The following is a 23,338-nucleotide window of genomic DNA, read 5'->3' as shown; positions in this document are numbered from 1 at the left end:
ACGTCCTGGGCAGCGCGGGAAACACTACTGAGGGCTCCGAGGCACCCTGACTGGGAAGGGAGTCCAAAACAGAGGCCATGTGCACACAGCCGACTCACCTCGCTGTGCAGTAGAAACAAGACTGGAAAGCAGGCAAATCCAGTAAAAATCGATTTTAAAAACGCACTTGAAAAACCCCAATCCCTCTGAACACGGACGACCTGCAGAGACGGGCTTGGGGCTGACGGGTCGTGCCCCTCCCGGCGCCTGGACGCGGCTGCCTGCAGAACCAAGGTCCTGGTCGCAGGCGCCCTGGTTCTCAGGGGCCCTCTGGTGACACCTTGTGGGCACGTCTGATACTGCAGCCTCGCACCAGCTCGGCCGGCAGGACTGCTCACTGGACACGGAGCACTGGGCAGGCAGCCTGGCCCTGCGCGCGGCTCGTAACGCAGAGGCAGGACAAGGCAGCAGGGAAGGTGTGGCTGCACGTGCTGAAGACCCCAGGCGGCGGGAGAACACGCTCAGCTGCCCCAAGGCTCTCCCTTCCCTGACCCTCTCGAGAGACGCGTGGACTTGCTGAGGCCAGCCTGACCCTCCTCCTGCAGCCGGGTGGTGGTGGGCCCAGCGCCGGGCACCGAGGCCCAGGCACTCACAGGTGAAGGGACCGCTGCCGACACCACAGCACGCTCCAGGGCACGCCCAGCAGCTGAGGCAGGGAGCACAGCCTCCTCTCAAAAACGCACGCAGACCTGTGACACTCAAAAAGGGGCACTCAGAACTCTGTGTCAGCACTTCCTACAGAAACTTGCATTGCGGCTTCCCCATCCTTTGGGACGTCGTCATGTCCACAAGGAATTCTCAGAACTAACGCTCAACTCTGCTCACCAAGGCAGAACGGCCGATGACACCACGTTTTCATCATCAGGAGAAAACGGAGCCCATGGAACAGCCGATGGGGGTGCAGGGAAACTGATGGGGAGGAAACTGGCCTCCTGGAGGCCAACTTGGGACCTCTCACCTGCTGGGAGCCAGCATGAGGAACTCCGCCCGTGGCAAAGGTCATGAGGAAGGAGGCTCAGCATACGCGAAGGCGGGATCGAGCCTCAGGAGACCCCCTGTTCCCGAGCATCTGCCCCCAAAACCAGTCTGCCTACTTTACTGTTTTATGCTCTCACCTACACCTCTGACTTTACGGGGGGCTGACCCCCACCACCTCTTTCAGAGGAGTTAACCTACAGCTCCAGTTAATAAAAATTCCTGGGCGTGACAAGAGTGTTTCAACTTACAAACTCCTCTGAAGGTTCTCTAGCCTGCCTGAGCGGGTTCGTCCGGCCACATGTGATTGTTTACGGCCTCCTAACCGTGAGAGGCACGAGATGCTTTAAAACTTTCTAAATACAGATTCTTTTGAGAAGTTAGAAAAGTATTAGTATAGTATAGTGGGTTGATTAGGAATTATATTGGTGAAGGGTTTTTCATTTGTTGAGCCAATATTTGCTGCTAAATCTCCATATCCCCTGCCCTTATAACAACCAGCACGTGGGAGAAATAAGTATTAACCTTTAAGATTAATCATGTTAAACCTTAGGCTAAGTAAATTCCTTTTCTTGATTATAACCCCCTGCACCCTCACCCTATAGGAATGCAACGTTATCTGGTACCTTCGGAGGGTGGCGCCTGGTTTAAGAAAAAATCACCCCTGGAAAAAATAAGTTTTCTGGTTGACTGACCGTTATCAGAAAGGGCCATAAAATGTCAGCAGGCCTCATGGCCAGAAGATGATGTAAAACCCCTAAGACCTTTGCATACTTTTATATGAAGCACCTGATTGTGACAAGGGTCAGGTCTGCTGACCCCGCGTGACTCTGTATTCATCCCTGTGTGTAACAAAAAGTATATAAGCAAACCTGAAAATAAAGAAAACGGATCAGTCTCTGGAAAGACTGATTCCCCCGTGTCGTTCTTTCCCCTTCTGGCTGAATTCCCATCCGGAGCGTGGATGCTCGCCATGTCTACTTACTTGCCTGGGCTTCTAAGACCCACGCGAGAGGGAGCCCAAGGCGGGGCACCCTCCGCTATTCAAGCGGGCACTGGTGGCCTACGTAGATGGTGCAAATTCCTTGTCTTGGAGTTTTATTGGTATTCTACGTAAACCAAGTTATTCAGCCTTTTTCTCCACTAATCTTTCCTACTACACGATTTTCTAACCTGTCTATATCTGTAATTAAGTAAGTTCTTTCCTAAGACACCTACTCCCTCTCCCCTTTGAATTACCCTGGACCCCGGGGGCTGGACCCCAGCACTCACCCAGCTCTGAGACACGCCCCTCCAGCACAGCAACGCGCCCTAAGGAGCAAAGCATCGGGGCAGCGACATGCCCAGGTCCTAGGGGACCTCGACCTCCATAAATGGCGACAGGGACTGCCCGGCAGACGCCTGCTGTCCTGACCTTCCCCCTCCACACCATCGCAGCATCTCTTCACACGGGGCCTTCAGGAAAACGCTGGCTTCTCAGGCCCTGAATACACTTGCACGTTCCACGCCTAAGCTGAGAAACGAGAGCGCACTCACGTAAGCTGACGGTCACTGACAACGCGGCCCATCCTTGCCCTTTGGTTTGGACGGTCAAGGACAGTGCTGAGAGAAACAGGAAGCACGCTCTCTACCTGCTTTTAGAATTCCCAGTAGCCACGATTAGAACAAAAAAAAAAGTAAAATTCACTTTAATACTTTATTTAATCCATTACATCCAAAATACTATTTCAACCTGTAAATATTTGTAACGAGATTTTTTTTTTGGTATGGTCTTCAAAACCCAGCTCTACAGAGTCAGTTTGGACATTGACCTCTCCTGAGACAGACGTGATCTGTGTACAGATGGCACAGAACCTGCAGTTGAGAAGACACACACTCAAGTTCCCGACACTCAACGCTGCTTCCTAACACCGGCGAGCGGCCGCCACGTAGACCCAGACCCCAGGAAGTGCTAAGTGCTCGCGCCCCGAGATCCACGGCAGCAGGAACGCGGGCAGGGTGGGGCTGCGCTGCTCACAGGCCCCCAGGCGATCCCGGCACATCTAAGGGCCAGCGGCCTAGACCTGCCACCACGAACCAGAGGAGGGCCACAGACAGCCGCATCTCCCACCTGTGGACTGCGGACCCAACACACTGCCCTCCACCATGCCCTGAGGCTCCGAACCCAGCAAGCAAAGGGTGACCCCGGCTGCGTGCCCTGTGGGTTACGATGGGGACCCAACCAGACAGCATTTCTCTTCCTCCGGTTTCCTGGTGCCCGAGGTCCCAGAAGACGAGGGCTCTCCTGGCGTCACCGCAATGCCTGTAGTCAGAGGGTCACGGCTGTCCTCTCAGTGGATCAGGAGCGGTGGGCGGGGGGACACCTGGACAAGGACCCCAACAGGGGAGGCGGTCCCCCTCCACCTGGGCTCGGATGGCCGATCACAGGAGCCACGTGGGAAGACGGCGTGTGGCCCGCTGTCGGTGGTCTGAGCAACAGAAGCCTGCGACTGGCGCCCAGGCCAGAGCTGCCCGCGTGGGGAGCAGGGCCTGCTGGAGCACGAGGGGCGTCACGCACGCGAGCAGGCCCGTCTGGGCAGGATCAGCCACGCCATCACTTTACTTTGAACCTGAAAGAGAAGAAAACTGCTTGTTTTTAGGTTTGTCTGGATTAACTAGAAGTGGGTAGTCATGCACAGAACATTCACCACCCACAGGGCTTCAGACGCCAGCGGCGAAGTGTCTCTCAGGGTCGCCCGGGACTGAGGAGCCTGCAGGCTGGCGCACACCCTCTCCCCCGTCTGGCCAGGACGGGGCGCAGGCCCCAGCGGCCAGGCAGGAGCCGCGCCGTGAGCGCTTAGCGTGACCGCCCCCCGACCCGTCCCGGGCCACGCCTGGAGCGCCGGGCCGGCCAGCTGCCCAGCCCCTCGCGGGAAACCCCGACAGCCTGGGTTCCAAGCACCTGTGGGAAGGCTCAGGCCAGCGTTCCGCCAACTCCTCACCTCTAGCACGGAGGCCACACGCACGGGGATGAGGGGGCCCTCCGCCTGGTTCAGGCAGACGCACGAGAGATGGTCACAGGAGGCGGCAGGGGACCCAGCTTCAGGTGGGGCAGATGGCCCACGTTCCCGAGGGGGCTCTCCTGGCTGGGCTGCCATCAGGAGGCGGCTGGACCACGGCAACCCCAGGCCCACGGGGAGGGCAGGCGGCTGACAGCGTGGGAAGCTGAGCTCACAGTGCGGGCAGGGGGTCACTATCTGGCCCCACAGGCTGCTGGGCTGCCAAGGGGACGCTTGGCGACCGCCGCAGACAGAACGCCACGGGAGGCAGAGATCAGGGTGACGCATCCGCAGGCCAGGGGGCCACAGGGAGACGGGGACCACCCTCCCCGCGGCCCCAGAAAGGAGCCTGCCCCCGCCCCCCGCACCGTGAGCGTGGCTTCTAGCTTCAGAACTGAGGTCCCAGCAGACAACGACTAGAATCCAGCTTCAATTGAGTCCACTTTTAATTTAGATCATATTCACCCAAACCCCACAGCGAATACTGCACCCCCACGGCCAAGCGTGGGACTCAATTCCAGGTCCAGGTGGTCCCAACGCGTAGGCTGAGTGAGGCTGTCCTCACCTGGCTGAGCTGCCGGGGTGGGCCCTGCGGGCGCAGCCGTGGTCCAGAGGGCGTCTGTGCTGGAGGCAGAGGCTGCCGCGGCACTCCTCACATGCCGCCCGCAGCATCTCTCTCCTGCAGCCCGACGTAAACACCTGGGAAAGCACAAGTCACTTCAATGTCCCAACCGCCTCGCTGAGCGATCACTCAGCAAGCCCCCAAGTGAGACCTTCAACCCTCAACCCACAATAGTTCTTAACAGTATGAAGGCGCCGGGCTTTCACTGAGACCTGTCAGGTAAACAGAAAAATGCTTACTAAGCGTGCAGGAAACTTAACAGACACACACAGAGCCAGCAGCCAGCACCTGGTGCCGGGGGCGCTCCCGGGTGCCGGGGGCGCTCCCAGAGAGAGACGAGATGGGGGTGGGGGCAGACGGTCACGGGAGAAGGCCACGCAGCGCGAGGGGAGCCAGCGGGGGCCCGGGGCCAGCGGCACCTGTGCTCCGCGGGGGCCTCTGGGCGACCTAAGCTGCCAGACACTCCCAACTGTGCAGGCGCAAGGGAGGAGGCAGGGCCAGCAGCCGGGGGCGGCCCTCCGCCAAGGCAGGCAGTGGCCGAGCGCAGGGGACAGCAAGGAGCGGCGGGCAGGGACCGAGCAGAGAGCCTGGGGCGGAGGCTCAGGGCAGGCTTCGCCTCCTGCTCCAGGCTGTTGTAATCGACTTTGTCCTGCACTGAGCGCGGGAAGCAGGGAGTGGCTGGAGCACACGGAGACGGCCAAGGACTGGAAGCCAGAACCCGCGGCGGCAGACGGCGACTCGGCCTCACAGGAGCAGGGCCTGGAGACGCCCTGGAGGCTGAGAGAGGGGGCCGCGCAGTCCACATCCCGGAGGACCACTGGTTGGCCCGGGGAGCGCGCAGCGCGGGGCCATGCGGGAGGCCCGCGAGCCCCTTCTCTGAGGGCGGGACAGGCCGCAGCCAGCCCGGGGCTCCTCAGACACCGAGGTGGTCATGGGTGGCGGCTCCGACTCCGCCTGAAGCTCTGCAGTGGCCAAGAGATGTTCTGAAAAGGGATGAACGCAAAACGGCAAAAGATGAAAGGAACAGCCCCGCCTTTAGGGAAAGCTCGCGGACAAGCAGGGCGCACTCAGCAGACGTGAACCCCTGCAAGCTGGTGCGGAGGCCTGGGGGAGGAGGCCGTGCCTCCAGGAGACCCCCTCCCCACAGCAGAGCTGCCCTGACCGCCGCGAGCCTGAGTGACCAGGACCCAGCACCGAGCACCCACACGGGGACACAGAGACGGGAACTTGGGGGAGAACAGGCCGGCCCAGCAGGGCCAGCACAGAGGAGCGCGGGCGGAGCGGGCGCGGGCGGAGCGGGCGCGGGCGGAGCGGGCGCGGGCCCAGGGCTCCCAGTCTGCGAGGCTCAGCCCGCGGGAGGCTGCCACACCGGGACAAGGCGCTCACGGGCGCCCCCGAGCAGCAGCAGGAGGGTGAACACTGCCGGCGCCCACGAGCGCCAGGAGCGCCGCCGGAGCGAGGGTGCCCGGGCCCCGCAGCAGCGGGGAAGGCAGGCGGCCCCACGCCCGCTCCCGACGGACAGACGCGCGCTGGGGTCTGCGCGCCATCAGAGCGTGCTGCGCTGCCTCCTGGGAGCTCGGGAACAAAGCGCACGTGGGCAGGGATTCCTAGAAACCACGCTAACTTTCCGCCTTCAGAGAAACAGTGAGATTCCTGTAAGGAAAGCAAACCCTAGCGTAGACCCTGATAATGAGGAAACACGCTTGTGAGCCCACGCCGCTCACAGTCCAGGAGGAACACTCGGCAAATTGGTCAGTTCAGCCGCTCGGCTGTGTCCAACGGCTTCGATCCCGAGGACCGCAGCCCGCAGGCCTCCCTGTCGTTCACCAACGATCATCAGGGTCTAACTCCACCTCTCCGCCAAGGACGCGGCACCTGCCTCACCTTCGCTGTCTCCTGCCCGGGGGGAAGCCGACAGTCTCCACCCGTGTGCGCTCCGACCGCCACATCGGGGCTCTCCCCCCGTCTCACTGGGACAGGGCTGTTACAGGGCGGGCACACTGGACCTGGCCATCCTAAACAACAAGCATGAGACGACAGGGCTATCAGAGAACCAAACTCACGCACACCACAGAAAGGACCGCGGCACCGTCAGACACCAGCCTCACCCTCACGGGAGGACTGGCAGTCAGCTCGGGCAGACCCCAGGGGAGCCAATGCCCAACGGACAATCACCCGCCCACAGAGACCCCCCCCAGGAGAGCCGGCGAGGCCACCCAGGAGGGTAGCGGGTGGGCAGTCCGGATGGCCAGCCTTGGGAGTCCGGCACCAGGAGTGAGTGGAGAAGCTGCCCAGATGCCTCCAGGGCGGGCGGGGCTGCCAGGAGCAAACGCCAGCTGAGGAGCCCCGGCCCTGCCGGCCAGCGGCCCTCCCGCCATGCCCACACGGGCAGATGTGGCCACCCGCCAAGCCCAGGACAGGGGGCTCTGGAAGGGTGCAGCAGGGCACGCAGCAGCGGAGCACCTGGCACGGTCAGCATCCCTCAGGGCCAGGCCGGGCTGGCTTCACTCGGGAGCAATCCCTCAGGGCCAGGCCGGGCTGGCTTCACTCGGGAGCAATCCCTCAGGGCCAGGCCGGGCTGGCTTCACTGGGGAGCAATCCCTCAGGGCCAGGCCGGGCTGGCTTCACTCAGGAGCGATCCCTCAGGGCCAGGCCGGGCTGGCTTCACTCAGGAGCAATCCCTCAGGGCCAGGCCGGGCTGGCTTCACTGGGGAGCAATCCCTCAGGGCCAGGCCGGGCTGGCTTCACTCAGGAGCGATCCCTCAGGGCCAGGCCGGGCTGGCTTCACTCGGGAGCAATCCCTCAGGGCCAGGCTGGGCTGGCTTCACTCAGGAGCACGCTGAGGTGATGCTGATGTGGGCGGGTGACAGGTAACCCCAGAGTGCCTGGAATCGGAGCTGAACACCACCCAAGGGCACTCCCGCAGCTGGCCCGTGGGCGAATTAAGCAAGCAAGCAATGCTGAGTCATCTCTAGGCAGACTCACCCTATCCAGGGAGACAGGAAGGTCAAGTCAACAAAACCACAGTTTTGCCTGGTCCTTGGTGCTGGGCGAACATGAGTCACCCTCCCCCGCCCCCATGGATCAGCGAGGGCCCAGACCACAGCCAACACTGGTCTAAGCCTGAAAGGCCACCATCTGCACATCTGAGCTGCCACCATGGGGAACCAGCAGAGTGCTGGCTAAACTAAATGTTTCAACATGTTAAGTAAGCTTTGAGGGTCTGGATACAGCAACTGATTCCAGGAACCCCCGAGAATAACCTGTGGTTTTTGAGCTGCTCGGCCCGAGCTTCCTGGGAAGGTGGACGCTCCTCCCTGCCCTGTCCACACAGGTCTAACCTAATCCTAACAGGACTTTACGGCTCCTTTCACTCCAGCTGAGCTTCGGCTACATGTGGCTCGTGCCCACTACCTCGGGCAGCGCAGCTCTGGAGAGGGAGGATCAGAATCTTCAGAAAGAAGTGTGACCGATTACCTTGGTGAATGCAAGGGGACCCTTATGCGCAGCATATGTAACTGATCTTTACAGAAATCTTGTTTACACGAGCCACATTTTAACGGAAGAAAATCTATTAAAAAAAAAAAACCAAAACAGTGAAGTGCTTTAAAGACTAGAACAAAATAATCATACGTCGTTATTAAACAAGTATTTACCTTCCCTGAGTTCATATAACGCCTATCAAACACATCCTTGAGGTATTACAAGAGAATAAAATAATTGGGATCTGTGAATTTCACAATGCCAGCAACAATGCCAGCAACACTGCAGAATGGGTACAGCTACCCTTTCCAGAGAGATCTCAGCTCAGAGGGCACCTGAGTGTCTAAACAGCGCTCTTCATCCACCCAGCGCTGGCAGCCAGCCTCCTACCGGGCTGTACAGAGCCTCAACCTCAGTCCAGCACCTCATTGCTGAAGAGCCCCAAAGGCCAAGACCCAAAGGACATCAGCTGACAAAGACAACGGCCGGTTCTCCCGGCACGCAGATGACAAAACGCCCAACTTGTGCTGCGGTTCTCTCAAAACTACTTACCTAGCTGCCTGCACGCTTTCTCTGAACAGCGCTTCCCCAAATCGGGGAACTCCATTGTAAGAACGTGTCCAAAACACAGACGGCAGAGAAAAACGTCGCCTGCAAGAATCAGAAAAACTCAGGAGAAAAGCAACGACGGCCTGAATTTCAGTCACCAGGATTTATAGTACAGCTGATCAAAGTAAACGCACATTGTAAACGCCCAAGTCAGCTGGGCTCCCACAGGGGACTAAAGCCTCACAACTCTCGTCTTTTAGCAAAAAAAAGAAAATAGCCGTCTTAGGATAAGTACCAGCTCCTTCAGAATTAACCCCATTAAAAGGTTGTTTTTCAGTCCTTTTAATTTCTAATTTATGAAGCTCAACCCGAATTTAGGTTTTCATTAATCCATACTTTGATTCATGTTGACGAGAACATCTCATATTCAGTTGGCACAGTCACCAAAGGAAGCTTCAGCCTTGGTGAACTTTAAATCCCCGTTTCATCTACTGAAAATACTTGTTGACATAAACAAAACTCCGTTACCAGGTGCTAAATCCCATTAACTAACTGCCGGAGCCCGGAGAGATTCGCCTCGGTCCCCTCCTGCTCTAACTCCCTGATGCATTGAGTCTTACTTAGAATTTACTCCTTAACGACCATCAGCCTGGAGTTGACGGGGGAAGGGCAAGAAGTCAACTCACCAGTGGGAAACAGGCATAGGAACGGCGAGGCCACTGCACTTGAGAAAAACCGAATCCCCGGGGCGCCTCGCAGGCTCCCCTCGCATCAGGCACCCACTCTCGAGCTCTGGTCCCTCCCGGAGTCCACGTCCGCAGGGCCTTCTCCGGGCTCGCCCGTCAGCTCTCTCCGCTCCCGGGGGTGTCCCCGGTGCCCGGGACACTCTGGCCACGGCTCACGCCCGCTCCTGCCCTCGGGCCTCGGGTTAGAGCGTCACTAACGCCCGCCTCATCCTGCCCGACCCTCATTTCCTCTATTCTGGAGTTCCTTCCCCAGGACCCGCTCGCTCGGCGTCCCACGGCAGCTTCGCGCGCGCCCCTCGGCTCCAGGGGTCAGCGACACCGAGCGGGTGTGCGGGAACCGCTCCATCGCGGCCCGACCAGAGACCCACCTCAGTCCCGCCGTGGTCGCGCTGTCGGCGATGCGTCCGCGGGGCGAGAGCCCCGGTGTGCCGGGACACGGGCGCGCTGCCGTCCGAGGTCTGCAGCCCGGCCGGAGCCCCGCCCGGCCCCTGCACGAGGCCCGGGCAGCCGCCGAGGAGAGTGGAAGGCGGCGGAGCCCGAGAGCTTGAACCTCCCGTCCGCCGTCGGCCGCGGCGAACGAGGCCAAGGGAGGCGGAGACCAGAGCCCGAGCGACGAGCGCGGCCGGCCCGAGCCCACCGAGGAGCGGCCTCGCGGCGCCCGGCCTCCGGGCCATTCATCCGCAGCCGCCGGGCCCGAGCGCTACCGCCGTGCGGGCGTTCCCGGCGCGCCCCCTATACGTCACCGCCCGCCGACCAATCGCGCCCTGCCGCGGCGAGGCGTTCCCGGCGCGCGCCGACACGTCACCGCGCGCCGACCAATCGCGTCCTCCGCCGCCCGCGCACGCCCCGCCTCTTCTCGAACAGTCGCGCGGCTCCTCGGAGCCGCCGAGTCACAGGCAGGCCCGTCGGCGCGGGCGCCCTGGGCGCGGCTGGGCGTTTCCCCGCGCGGGGCGCCGGAGCCGCAGGGCCGTCGGTACGCGCGGCGGGGAGGGCACCTAGGCGCTGATCTTGGAGTCACGGGCGAACTTGAGCAAGAGGGCGAAACCTCAGGGTCGCCTGCGCGCGCGTTTCTCCGTGCGCCGTCCGCCTTAGCCTTGCTCTGGAGCCCTGGGGAGCCCGCACCTGTCGCCCGTGGCGCCCCGTCACGCCACTCCTGTCGCCCGCTTGTTTTCCCTCCGTGACCGCCCCAGCCACTCAGGCGCGCAGTCGGTGGCGACCCCGCGTTAAGGTCCCACCCGCAGACCCCGCCTGGCTTTCGGTCGTGTCTGCTCTCCGCTCCAGGAGCTCGCCTGCTGTTACACTGTCAGTCTCGGCCTGTCCCCGACGGGTTCTGTTAAAAGTCACAGACTCTCATTAGTATAACCTGATCTCAGGACCGGAGTCAGGTCCCGTTTCCTTGGTGACACCGCCGGGATGGTGCCGTGCTCATCACGGCGCAGGATCGCACCCCATCCTACCACGGGAGATGTGCGTTTTGACCACCCAGGCCTCACGTTTGCCAAGTTTCGCCACTTTTCATTTGTGAACAATTTCCCTTGTCCATTTAGTTTTTAAGGGAGAATCAGAATTCACCTCAACTTCAGGGAAGGTCTGGAGAAGACGTGAGTGGGCGCCTGAGGGTGTAACAGGTGAGCATCTGGCCCACCTCAGCCCTTCCTGGCCCTGATCTGGCCAGGACCACACCACACTATCCTGAAAACAAGGCCATCACATCAGTTTCTAGATGCAGCTTTTTGGTCATTAACTGGACATCTGCTCTGCTAAAGAGAGATGCTGGGCTGGCCTGGAGGCTCAGTGCTGAAGAAGCCGCCTGCCAGTGGAGGAGACACGGGTTCCATCCCTGGTCCGGAAGACCTCACATGCGTGGAGCCACTAACCCGTGCGCCACAGCTATTGAGCCTGGGCTCCTCTGAGCCCACGTGCCACAGCTCCTGGAGCCCACACGCCTCGGAGCCGGCGCCCTGCACAAGAGAAGCCGCTGCGGCGAGAAGCCCGCACACCACAGCGGAGAGCAGCCCCTGGTCACCGCAGCTGGAGCAAGCCCAGGCACCGCCATGAAGACCCAGTGTGGACGCCACCAAGTGGCATTAGGAGACCACCGTACACCCGAGTCACTCACACATCACGGTTTCGGGCTTCCTGTGGTGTCCTCAGAACTGCTCTGCACTCGGCTGGCGACAAAGGACCTTGAGTGCTATGGCAACGGCGGATGGGAGGGGAGGCAGGCCTCAGAGCCCTAGTTAGCAACCCTCAAGAAGCTCTAGTTGAGAGAAGAGGCCGCGTGCGTGTCTAGACGCGCTGCCCTCGTCAGGGGGCAGCGTCCTTTGCCACCAGCTCTCTGTTGTGGCCCCTGTTTTACCTGCAAGGAGACAGGTGCAGAGCTGACCAGGGACAGACCCAGGAGGAGCCAGGATTCACTCACCTTGGAGTCCACATCCCTGACCCCCTTGTGCTGCGTGCACTGGCTGGAGGTGAGGCTGGAGGGGCGGCTGGGAGCCGGGTCGTCAGGACCCCGGGGGCCACAGAAGGATTTCGGACTTTATTTTGAGTACAGAGAGGTAGTGCTGAAAAGTTTTAAACAAGACCTTGAGGAGTGGGCAGGGAACACTTATAAAACATATACTTTATGCAACTGAATGAAAAATAATCTCAACTTTCTTGATCTTCTAAAATTGAACTCCACTTTTCTTTGGAGGCCCAGACGCCTGCCCCAGGCAGACACGTGTCCTGTCCCATCAGTGAGTGTCCAGTCTGTTGAGATCCAGTTCCTCTCATGACCAGTCATTTCAAGGCTTCTTCCTGTAACCCCTCGTTCTTGTCACCTTCGGTGGCACCGGGGTTCAGGGAAGCGTGGGTGACCCCACGGCAGTGCAGGGAGGGGAAACGGCCGCAGCCTCTGACCTCGCATGACCGCCCGCTGCTGGTATCAGGACTTCCGTCGTGACTTCTGATCAGGAGTTCACGTCAGCCTGTCCTAGCCCCGGGTTTCGGGTTCAGTGACCCCCTCTGCCCTCCACACTGGGGTTTGCGGGGCTGGGGAGCGCCTGTAGCTTATGTGCAGGGTGGGGGGTGGCTCGAGGGCAGCGGTTGAGACCCGGCTCCTACCTGGCCACATCCCAGGCGTCCTGCGCCGGCGCGGAGGCGTGGGCTGCCCCCCGAGGGTCGGGTGGGAGAGCAGGCATGGGCCCCGCTTGCCTTCAGGTTATCCCCCTCCTCGCGAGCCATGTACTGTCTGAGGGCTGCAGTTTGTGCAGGGGGCTGGTTCTCAGGGATCCAGGCCGCCTCTCAAGCTCCGTGTCCTCCCTGTCGGAGCTCCAAGGGACTTCTCAGGTGGTCCAGTGGTTGGGAATCCGCCTGCCAATGCAGGGAGGGGCGTGGGATTCGATCCCTGGTCCAGGAGGATCCCACATGCCGCAGGGCAACCAAGCGTGTGCGCCCTGGCTACTGAGCCCGCGGGCCCGGAGCCTGTGCCCGACACCAAGAGGAGCCGCCACAGTGAGAAGCCCACGCGCGGCAACAAAGGCCCAGTGCAGCCAAGACAGACTGAGAGAGGAAAGGAAAGCCCGCCAAGCCTCCGCAGCCTCGGCACTCACGCTCCCCTTGCGCCGCGGGCCTTTCTCTCGCGTCGCCGCCTTTGCTTTCTTGCTCTACGGGTGAATCTCACAAGCTTGGCTTCACGATCCCCTCTTCTCTTTTAAGACTCTGGCTTGCTGTGAGCTCTTAAAACATTAGGTTAAAACTTAAATCTGAACAACTTTAAAATATATATTTTGTGTTTTTGTTTTTGGCTGTGCTGGGTCTCCGTTTGAGTAGCGGCTTCTTATGGCTAGACGGATGTGCTCATGGAGCGTGACTGTCATCGCAGATGATGGTGGAAAACTTCTCAGTGATGGAGGAGAGAGAACACACTGATGCGCGTGCCGTGCACCTTGTACTTGGAAACGTGTGTTTGGTCGCAGTTGATGGAAGGCAGACGGATGGAGGAGAGGCTGGAGCAGAAGCTGGGAGGGCAGCTGCCAGGCTGTGGGTGCGGCCCAGGCAACAGAGATGACGGTGGCCGTGGACGCCTTGGAAACGCAGCGCTTCACCCACCCCTGCCACTCCCCTTGTAGGCAGGGTGTGAGCGTGCGGTCCGGGGTGGGGGGGGCGCTCCTGGAAAAGATTCCTCCCTATTAAAAGAGAGACTCATCAGGACATAGCCCGCTTCTAGAAGATGTTTTTGTGATGCTTGAAAGTAGCCTTCTCACTAATTCGTAAGGCAAAGCTTAAGAACCAAGCCAAGCGCTGGGGGTGGCCTCGCGAAAGGCAGAGAGCACCCGGGTCGATGGTTACCTTGTTGAACCGACCGTCAGCTTCCTGCCCTCAGGACAGAACAGCGTACGTCCTTATTCTGCAAGGTGTTGCTCGCATTTTTTTTTTTTTTTGGAGCCAAATCATCCTCACTGACACATGGACTCAGTCCCGGATGTATCCGCTATGCTGTGGGGAAGAGAGAAACGTTGGCAGCTAAGCACATGGGTATGTGAGCCTGGAACCCCCAGAAGAGGTTCGGCCTAGAAGGCTGGAGACCATCAGCGGAAAGATGGCCATTAAACGCACACGTGCGGGCTGCCTCAGGAAAGGACACACGTGGAGGAGGGGGCCGGCGCCCAGTGCTTACAGATCGGAGAGAGACACTCCGGGCCGAGAGGGAGCGAGACGGAGGAGCTGGGGAGGGGAGAGTCCGGGAGGACCTGTGGGTCGCCGGCCTCCCGCTCCCGCGCTGGGACACACCGCCCCTGCTGCCTTCAGAGGACGGGGCGGGGGGTGGGGGGAGTGGGGCGCAGGGCAGGGGCACGCGCGGCATCGGGGAGGCCTTTGTGCCTAAGGAGGCAGCGAGACCTGCTGCCCCGCCCGCCTGCCCGTCCAGCTGCTCACATGGGCGACTCTGAGCCGCCCGTTTCCCCCAGGACACGGCCTCCTCTGCCGGGCACACAGTCAGCGTGATCTTGACGTTTATAATTCATATCCTCAGCAAATATCGATGGGGTGCCTGCTGTGTGCACAGCGTCCTGCTTGGCCTCAAGAAAATAAAAGATTCAGCTGGGTCCCCGTCCCTTCGCAGGGGCTTAGAGTCAGGATCTTGGAGGGAAAGCCCCCACCCCACCCTGAGACAGCAGGCATCAAGTGTGAACAGTGTGCTTGTGAGCGGGCAGGCCAGAGGCTGTAATCAGTGGGGTTCAGAGGACGCTCTCCCAGAGCCAGCCGGGGGAAGTGGGGCCGGGTGTCTAGCAGAGCCTCACGGGGGAGGTGGGGCCCTCGGGGAGGGCAGGCTCCCACAGGACCTGAAGGCGGGCGGCGGGCGGGGGGCAGGAGGGCTGCCCGCACCGAGGCTGTCGGCAGGACTCATGACCGTGGGCGACAGGAACCCCCTCAAAATGGGGGCTCCTCAAGCAGAGCGTGCGGCTCCTGCCTGGAGGTGTGGCGGGGTCCAGGGACTCGGATGGGCCCCCCTCTGTGTGAGGCGGGGGGAGCTGCTAGGGGAGGGAGCGCCAGCCCCCCAGCGTCTGAGACGGGGGCGGGGGGCACTGATGTGCTCTCATGGGTACCACGAGGTGACGAATGCACGCTGAGACGCTTCTGAGTGAAAACGGGCTGCGGCTGGTAATTCTGCTGGGGCGGCCGGCACACGCGGGGGCTCCGTCAGCGAACGGTCACACTAGTCATGCACTCGTGGGGCTGCTCCCACTCCGGCAGACACCCCCAGGCTCCCACGCATCGGGGAGAGGCCCTCCCCAGAAAGGCAGGGGTCCCTCAGTCCTGAGTGCACACGGGCGTCTGCCTCTCACGGCCTTGGGCGGGAGATGGGGACCAGCGTAACCTGAGGGAGGCCGCTCAGCCTGCAGGAGCCCGTCCCGGGGGCTGGTCAGGCTCCCAAGCAAGTGGGAAGCAGCCTCATGCACCAGGGATGACCTCACGGCTCCTCCCATCTCGTAAGTTTGAGATGCGATGTTATCTCGCTCAGGGACCCCTCTGATCCTGGAACCTGGGTCACGTGACTCCTGCCCACTCCAGCCTCTGCCAATAAGCCCGAGCAAGTGCTTCAGTTCCAGTAGCCTCCGTGTATTGTCAGAAGGACCCCCTGGCAGAGTGCTTTGTTCACTGCCCGGCGAGTCCAGGCCGAGTGGCTGCTGGGTGGTAACTGTGCGTGTGAAGTTCTGTCTGTGCCTGAAGGCCTGGAGGCACAGATGCGACGTTAGGAGAGAAGAGATGACGCAGAGTGGGCTGAAAACACCCGTGTAAGGACTTTTCCTTTTCTATATTTAAATCTTTTTTCTTTCCTAAACATGTAAACACAGTGGTTATAAATATCTATAATTATAAGCCTTTAAAAAAGACGTGATGTATTTCTTTTCAATTACTTATTTGGTCCTGTTGGGTCTTAGTTCCCGCACGCAACGTCCTCGTGTCACGCAGGGTCTTCCATTGTGACGCACGGACCTTCTGGGGCGCCCCGGCTCCGGAGCGCGTGGGCCCGGGGGGTGTGGCTCTGGGCCTTAGCTGCTCTGCAGCACATGGCATCTCGGTTCTCTGACCAGGGATAGAACCTGCATCCCCTGCGTTGCAAGGTTTGCAAGGTGGATTCTGAGCCACTGGACCATCGGGGAAGTCCCTCTCTTCCTTTTCTTTTTGTGAGGACATTTTAAGCCTCCTTTCAGTCAGTCCTCCACTGACTGGGCGGCAAGGCTGCGCGCGATTCCCCTTCACCCTAGGGGCCCCATCCGCTGGGGTCCGTGGCCCCTCACGTGATGGGAGTAGAACAGAATGCTCCTCCTCCCGCCGAGAGGAGTCTTTGGCCCAGTCCCATTCTGCACAGACCGTACTGCGGGGGAGCCCCCAGCACACCCGGAAGAACAACTGGAACCCGGACGGACCTGCAGGCCCCTTGGCGGTGCCACCAACCCTCCTCCCCTAGTTTCCAGACGTGCGGGCCTGGGGAAGCCGTGCGGGGCTCGGGGTCCTCTGAGCTGTCTGCACAATACTCCCGGGATCTGAAATGATTTCAGTGTGAAAAGTTGAAAGTGAAGCTGTGTCTGCCTGCAGATAACAAAACTTCTGCTACTTTTGCAAGCCTGCCTGTTGAAAAGGCACCTGGTCGCTGTATCCTGGAGCAGAACAGGAGGGGCAGCTGCCCTCTCTACTGGCTGGGAGTGAAACTCTTCCCTCATGACTTCTGGGGGGCACAGGAAAGCACCCTGTGACCTGGGCACGTTACCCCGAAGCCCTCGCCTCTGCAACCTTCGCAACTGCAGCTAGAACATCCTGACCACAAATCCAGCCACGTGCTGTTGCACTCTGATGCTTTTGCAAAAAAGAGAAAAAACACTTCATCTTCAAAAAGATTCACAGAAAGGACTCATGAGTACGTGTGTGCACGCTAAGTCGCTCAGTCGTGTCTGACTCTTTGCACCCCATGGACTATAGGCCACCAGGCTCCTCCGTCCATGAGCTCCTCCAGGCAAGAACACTAGAGTGGGTCAGCCAGTTCCTCATCCAGGGGATCTTCCCCACCCAGGGACCAAACCTGCGTCTCTCATGTCTCCTGCATTGGAGGGTGGGTTTTTTACCGCTGTTGACACTTCGGAAACCCTTTTGACAAGTACAAATTTCCTATAACTTTCAGATCGTATCGCTGAACTGGGTAAGAAATTAAAGAATTCTAATGGAAAACCTGATGGCTTCATAAAACTGTTACCAGATTAAAATCAAGAATTAGTCACATAGGACTGAATGAACTGGTGAATGTGGTTATAACTTTTTGATGTTTGTGTGAAATATTTACTGGGTTTTAATCTAGTTTTCCAGCTATAAGAAAACCCTTCCCCTCAAGACGATTGTGCCTTAAAGCAGTTTGGTAAGTGGTGCCTTGGAGTTGACGCGCTTATCTCTCTGAACATTTTTCGCTCTTTGTTTGGGTGCGTCCCGGCTCGGCTGCCGTGAGGTCTAGTCCCCTGGCCGAGACTGACCCGGGGCCTGCTCTGGGGGCACAGCCTTAGCTGCTGGACTGCCAGGGAGGCCCCAGTAGTTCGTTTAAGAAACAGGCAACTCGGGGAGCTCCCTGGCAGTCCAGGGCTAAGACCTGGCTTCCGCTGCCGTGCCCCAGGTGCAGTCCCTGGTCGGGGCACTAAGATCCCAGAGGCCTCGAGGCACAGCCAAAAGAGAGAGACGAACGCTGTCTCCTGAGGAGGCTGGTCAGCGCAGACGCACAGCACACACTAGAGGCTGGGGGGCCCGAAGGGGCCAAGAAGATGTTCATTTCTATTCATTACAGAAAACACCGGTTTCACTAACTTCCCCTTTCTATCATCAGTCTTTCAGGAGAAAACATAAAGTGATCAATTTAAAATTTTTGTTTTAACTTTACTTCTTTGACCAGGATTCCCCCAATTCTCCACTGCTTAGATCACTGCTGAGGCTTCCCTGGTGGGTCAGCAGCCATGACCGTCTGCCCCCAGTACAAGGGGCCGGGTTCGACCCTGGCCGGGAAGCTAGACCCCGCATGGCACAGTGAGGGCCCCGGTTGCCACATCTCAGGCCCGGTGTGGCCAAATAGTTAAATATTCTTTAAGAACCTATTGATTAACTTATCACGGACAGTTGACAGCATTTCTGTATCAACAGTGTTCTTGGTTGTTAACTGGTGCTCTGATCGGAGCCGCCTCCAGCCCCTCCAGCCTCCGGATCCCTGGCCTGAAATCCCCGAGAACTCAGGGCACAGTTCATGGCCAACAGCAGCGATGCAAAGCCACCCTTTCGTCTCCTCCATGTCGGTTGCTGAGGGGGTTCTGAGTCAGTGGCGACCAGCCTGGCTCCCCAGTGACGCGGCATTCCTCTGCAGGCTGACCCCTTGGCTGTCCCCAAATCACCACCTGAAATATTAAAGCCACCTGCACCCTGGCGGCTCCGCTCTGAAGACGGGGTGGAGTGTGTGTGGCTGGCTGGCTGCTAGTGTGTTCATTATTTGAAGCATGAATACTGGCTAGGACTGCAACACTGTTTCTTTAATCCACAAACATGAGCCCCAAATTGAGAGGGACCCAGTTTCCCACTGCGGCCTGGAGGAAAAGGAGGGAGGTCCTTGCTCCGGTCGCCACGCCTCAGGGAGGTCTGTGCCTCACCCTTCAGTCTAGGGGGCGGTCAGGCCACCCAGCCAGGGGTCTGATGAAGACCTGGTCAAACAGCCTGCTTTGCTGGGTGTTGCTGTGGGGGGAGCACACGGTTTGAGCGTGTAAGCTTCAGGGAGAGTGAAAATGTGTACGCTAAAACGTAAAAAGAGGGCTTCCGGGTGGCCCCGTGGTGAAGAAGCCGCCTGGCAATGCAGGAGACACGGGTTCCACCCCTGATCCGGGAAGATCCCACAAACCGCAGAGCAGCTAAGCCCGCGTCCCTGGGCCCTGGAGCCCGGGAACCGCGATGGCTGAGGCTGGTGTGCCCCAGAGCCCCTGCTCTGCCACAGGAGAGACCCGTGCAGCAGTGAAGACCCAGCACAGCTGAAAGGAGACATAATTTTCTTTAAAGGAGCCCAACCCAGAGCAGCGCCTGGGCAGACGGTGAAGGGCTCGAGACCAGTGACCGGGCTGCTCCCCCAGGGGAGCAGATCCCTGGCCAGAGCCGTCCCAGGAGCTGCCACGGGAGCTGGCAGGCCAGGGTGGGCCTCGGAGAGGGCCACCGGACGCCGACCACGGTGCAGGGCGGGGGGGGCACTGCTGCGGGTGCGCGTGGGCGGCAGCAGAGTGGGGGACCCTCCCAGGGCACCCCTCCTCTTGGGCAACACTCCTGGGGCAGAGCTCAGCCACGCTAGCGGTCAGTGGCCACTGCCTGCAGGTCCGTCTGCCCCGGCGTCACAGGGCGTGAGGGGAAGCTTTCACGGGTCTGGGATCTGAAGGAAGGTCCCAACCCTCAAGGTCTTCCCCAGAGGGACTCGGGTTCAAACCCCGTGTCACTTACACTCACAGACTTCGTCCTTTGAGATCAGGGATCGTCCTGTCTCCTTGTTGTTGACGGCCAACCCGCAACGAGCCGAATAGCATTGATTTGGCCGTTTCATGACGCTCTAACGCGGTTGGGAGTTCTAACCAGAGGGAGAGAAGCGACGAGGCTCGCGCGAGCGCGTGTGCTCGGGAGGGACAGGGTAAGCAGGTGCGGACCCCCTGGGCAGCAGCCCCTGCCAGCCCCAAGCCCCAGAAGCCCCAGCGAACCCCGGACGCTCCTCTGGAAAGGGCTCCCGTGCCCTCTGCCAGCAGCTGAACTGTGAACACACGCTGATTGTAGCAGTAAATTACCAGGCCGTTCCTCCATCGTCAGGGCAGGCGATGGGCCTCCGGACAGGACTGCGGATCCCCACGGCTGCCACGGACCCTCCTCTGAGGCGCTGCCGGGGGGCTGTGCCAGTGACTCAAACAGTGGCACCGAGGCTCTGCTGCTGGAAAGGCGACCCCCACCAGGAACACGCGTGCAGCCCCTTCCAGAGGTCAGCGACCCCCACCAGGAACACGCGTGCAGGCCCTTCCGGAGGTCAGCGACCCCCACCAGGAACACGCGTGCAGCCCCTTCCAGAGGTCAGCGACCCCCACCAGGAACACGCGTGCAGCCCCTTCCAGAGGTCAGCGACCCCCACCAGGAACACGCATGCAGCCCCTTCTGGAGGTCAGCGGGCAGCCTCTCGGAGGAGGCATGGGGTCAGGGCCCCGTGGGGAGTGGCTGCCTCCAGCTCAGCAGCGGGAGGAAGCCTGTGCCGGCAGCCCCACGTGCCCCACCTCAAGTCCCCGGCTGCCAAACGGCTCTGCTCCTAGTGGTGGATGCCTTCTGGGGGGACCGTGTGGGAGCTGCGTCTGAGCCCTCCTCCCGCGGCCTGCCCGTGTGCCTCTGCACAGACCTTGACCTGACCCTCCAGTCTCCTTCCCGGCCCCTGAGAGCACGGCCACGTCACTGACCTCTGCCCAGGCCCGCTGTCCTTCACCCCGTGGATGACGGCGACCCAAAAGACAGCTATGGTGTCTGAGGCTCTGGCCACGGGGAGATCTGCCCACCTTCCTGGGCCACCCATGGTCCCCCAAAGTTTGCCACTGTTAGGAGTTGTCTCTTTAAATTACAGATTTCATTTTCCACACAGTTTTAGGTTCCCCTCCTCTGGTACAATTTCCCCGATTGTTCCCATCTGGCCTTGGCAAGGTGGATTTGCTGCGACTGACGATCCGGTACCTATACGCCAGTTTTCACTGAGACCGTAGTTCACGTTCAGGCTGTCTCCTTGTGTGGCTCGCTTCTGTGGGTTCTGACAAAGAGGACGACCTCTGTGTCCACCAGGGCGTTATCGTCCTGAGCTGCTTCACTGCCCAGAACCTCTGCGCTCACCTGCTCCTCCTCCCTGCCGAGCACCGGTTCAGGGTCTCCGTGGCCCCGCCTTCTCCGGAGGGTCATGGAGTGGGAGTCACATGGTCTGCGGCCTTGTCAGACTGGCTTCTGCCCTCAGCGACGTGCACTCGAGGCTCCTCCAGTCTGAAGGCTCATTGCTTCTCAGCGCTGAGTGATGCTCCACTGTTGGCATGGACCACAGTGTGCTCATCCATCGCCTGCTGGAGGACACCTGGGTTACTTCAGGCTTCGCAGTAATGCCGAGAGCCGCTGTAAATATTCACGTGCAGCGCCCATGAGGGCATCTGGTGTCCGTTCCGGAGGGTGGACACTGAGGGGCGCGGCTGCTGGGTCAGGTGCTGGGTGCCCGTTTGCCGTTACACTAAGGAGGCCACCCCCGCCTCTTCCCGGCTCGGCCGCCGCTCCTGCTGCTCCGTCGTCAGCAGTGTCTGGTGTTGCCCGTGTTGTAGATTTCCGCCTTTCTGATAGGCGTGTAGAGGTACCTCACGGTTGTTTGAACTTTCATTTCCCTAAACTTGTGCCGGGAGCTTCTCATCACACACTCACTTGCCGTACGCGTGTCTTCTTGGTGAAGTCTGTTCAGATCTTCCACCCGGTTTTAAGTTGGGCTTGCTGTCTTCCTGTTGCTCTTTAGGAATTCTGTGTGGGTGCAAATCCTTTATCATATTATCATTTATTCCCGGCTGTGTGGGGCCGCTCTCTCGCTGTGAAGCACGGCCTCCAGGGCGCAGGGCTTGGTGGCTGCGGTGCACGGGCTCAGCTGCTCTGAGGCTTGTGGGATCTCCCAGACCGGGGCTGGCCCCATGTCCCCTGCGCTGGCAGGTGGGCTCTTCACCCCTGAGCCACCAGGGAGGTCCTCGCGTGCAAATCTCTCACCAGACAATGCTGCTTTCTGAACACCTCCTCCAGCCTGTGACTTGCCTTTCCATACCTTTAGCGTGTTTTCTACAGAGCATGTGTTTTTAATTTTAATGAAGCCCAGTGTATCAATATTTTTGTTCATACGTCAGGTTTTTGCTGTTGTATTTAAACGTCATTGCCAACAAAACCAGACACATAGAGAAACAGAACAGAATAGAGAGCCCAGAAGTAACTCACCGACGGGCAATTAATCTCCGACAAAAGAGGCAAGGATATACAATGGAGAAAAGACAATCTCTTCAGCAAGCAGTGTTGGGAAAGCTGGACAGCCATATTAACATCAATGAAGTTAGCACACACCCTCTCTCCACACATAAAAATAAACTCAAAGTGGCTTAAAGAATACAGGTAAAACGTTTGTGGACATAAAACCACAGCAATGCTTCCTTGGATCCGTCTCCCAAGCAAAAGAAATAAACGCAGGGGCTTCCCCGGTGGTCCAGCAGCTGAGACTCTGCCCTTCCATTGCAGGAGGCTCGGGTTCAATCCCTGGTCCAGAACTAAGATCTCTCCTGCCACGACGTGGCCAAAAAAGAGAGAAAGAAAGGAAAGTCTACAAACAACAAGCGCTGAGAGGCTGTAGCGAGAAGGGAGCCTCCTGCACCGCTGATGGGCCTGCAAACTGCTGCAGTCACTCTGGAGAAGAGTCTGAAGTGTCCCTGAAAACGAGCTAGAGCTGCCATGCGACCCAGCAAGTCCCCTCCTGGGCTCCCGTCAGGAGAAAGGCCCTACCTGGGAAGGACACACCCACCCCAGTGCTCACAGCAGCCTCATCCACAGTCGCCAGACACGGAAGCAACCTCAGTGCCCGCAGTCACTACAGGTGAGAGGATAGAGGTACGGCATACGTGCATATGTGCCCCTCAGCCACAGGGCAGGGTGAAACGCCCGTCTGCAGCAGCACAGAGGACCCAGAGACACCAGACCAAGCGAGTGAGTCTCAGCGAGAAAGGCAAATGGGGGCTATGCTCACATGTGGGACCCGAAAGACAACGCAAATGAGTTTATGTACAGAACAGAAGCAGACACACAGACATGGCAAGCAAGCATGGTCACCAGAGGTGGGCGAGGCAGGGGAGGGGCAGACCAGGCTCCAGACCAGCAGAAGCACGACTATGTAGGCTCCAGACCAGCACACACACGACTATGTCGGCTCCAGACCAGCACGCACACGACCATGTCGGCTCCAGACCATGTAAAGGCAGGACAGCAGCGAGCACGGGCTGCGCAGCACGGGAGCCCGGCTCGGCGCCGCGTAACAAAGCAGAGCGCGGAGAGCCTGGAGCCGCGCACCTGGAACCGGCACAGCATTATAGGTCCCGTCGCTGAAATGGAGCAGAGCTCCGTCATCACCACGCCAGAGCCGTCTAGACTCTTCTGTTCTGTTCTAGAGTGTTTACTGTTGCATTTTATTTACGTGGTTCTAAGCGGTGATCGACTTTGCTCATTTTGTGAAAGGCATAAAGCCTATGCCTAGATTCTTCTTTTTTCTTTTTTTTTTTGCATGTGGATATCCAACTGTTCCAGCTGCATTTGTTGAGAAAACCATT

General features: G+C 59.4%; 1 protein-coding gene across 6 annotated transcripts; it reads right to left on the bottom strand.

Annotated features, from left to right (window-relative positions):
- Positions 1-2,696: 2,696 nt before the first annotated feature.
- On the bottom strand, positions 2,697-10,196 carry ZFAND2A (zinc finger AN1-type containing 2A). 6 transcript variants are annotated; one of them, XR_011252580.1, is made up of 7 exons: positions 9,103-9,196; positions 8,710-8,808; positions 6,559-6,689; positions 4,618-4,751; positions 3,996-4,218; positions 3,418-3,623; positions 2,697-3,316 (listed from the first exon to the last, which is right to left on the bottom strand). XR_011252580.1 is itself a non-coding variant. In XM_069569673.1 (6 exons), exons 2-6 carry the CDS (start codon positions 8,762-8,764, stop codon positions 3,564-3,566), a joined length of 603 nt encoding a protein of 200 aa, XP_069425774.1. In that variant the 5' UTR covers positions 8,765-8,808; positions 9,821-10,185; the 3' UTR covers positions 2,697-3,563. The 6 variants fall into 6 exon arrangements, 4 of the variants coding, with proteins under 4 accessions (XP_069425774.1, XP_069425775.1, XP_069425773.1 ...); XM_069569673.1 differs by lacking the exon at positions 9,103-9,196 and adding an exon at positions 9,821-10,185 and having other exon boundaries at positions 2,697-3,623; XM_069569674.1 differs by lacking the exon at positions 9,103-9,196 and adding an exon at positions 9,393-9,472 and having other exon boundaries at positions 2,697-3,623.
- Between the last annotated feature and the right edge of the window lie 13,142 nt (positions 10,197-23,338).

Source organism: Ovis canadensis, chromosome 24, assembly GCF_042477335.2.
Source record: "Ovis canadensis isolate MfBH-ARS-UI-01 breed Bighorn chromosome 24, ARS-UI_OviCan_v2, whole genome shotgun sequence".
Lineage (NCBI taxonomy): Eukaryota > Metazoa > Chordata > Mammalia > Artiodactyla > Bovidae > Ovis > Ovis canadensis.
This window is presented reverse-complemented; position numbering and strand designations above follow the sequence as displayed.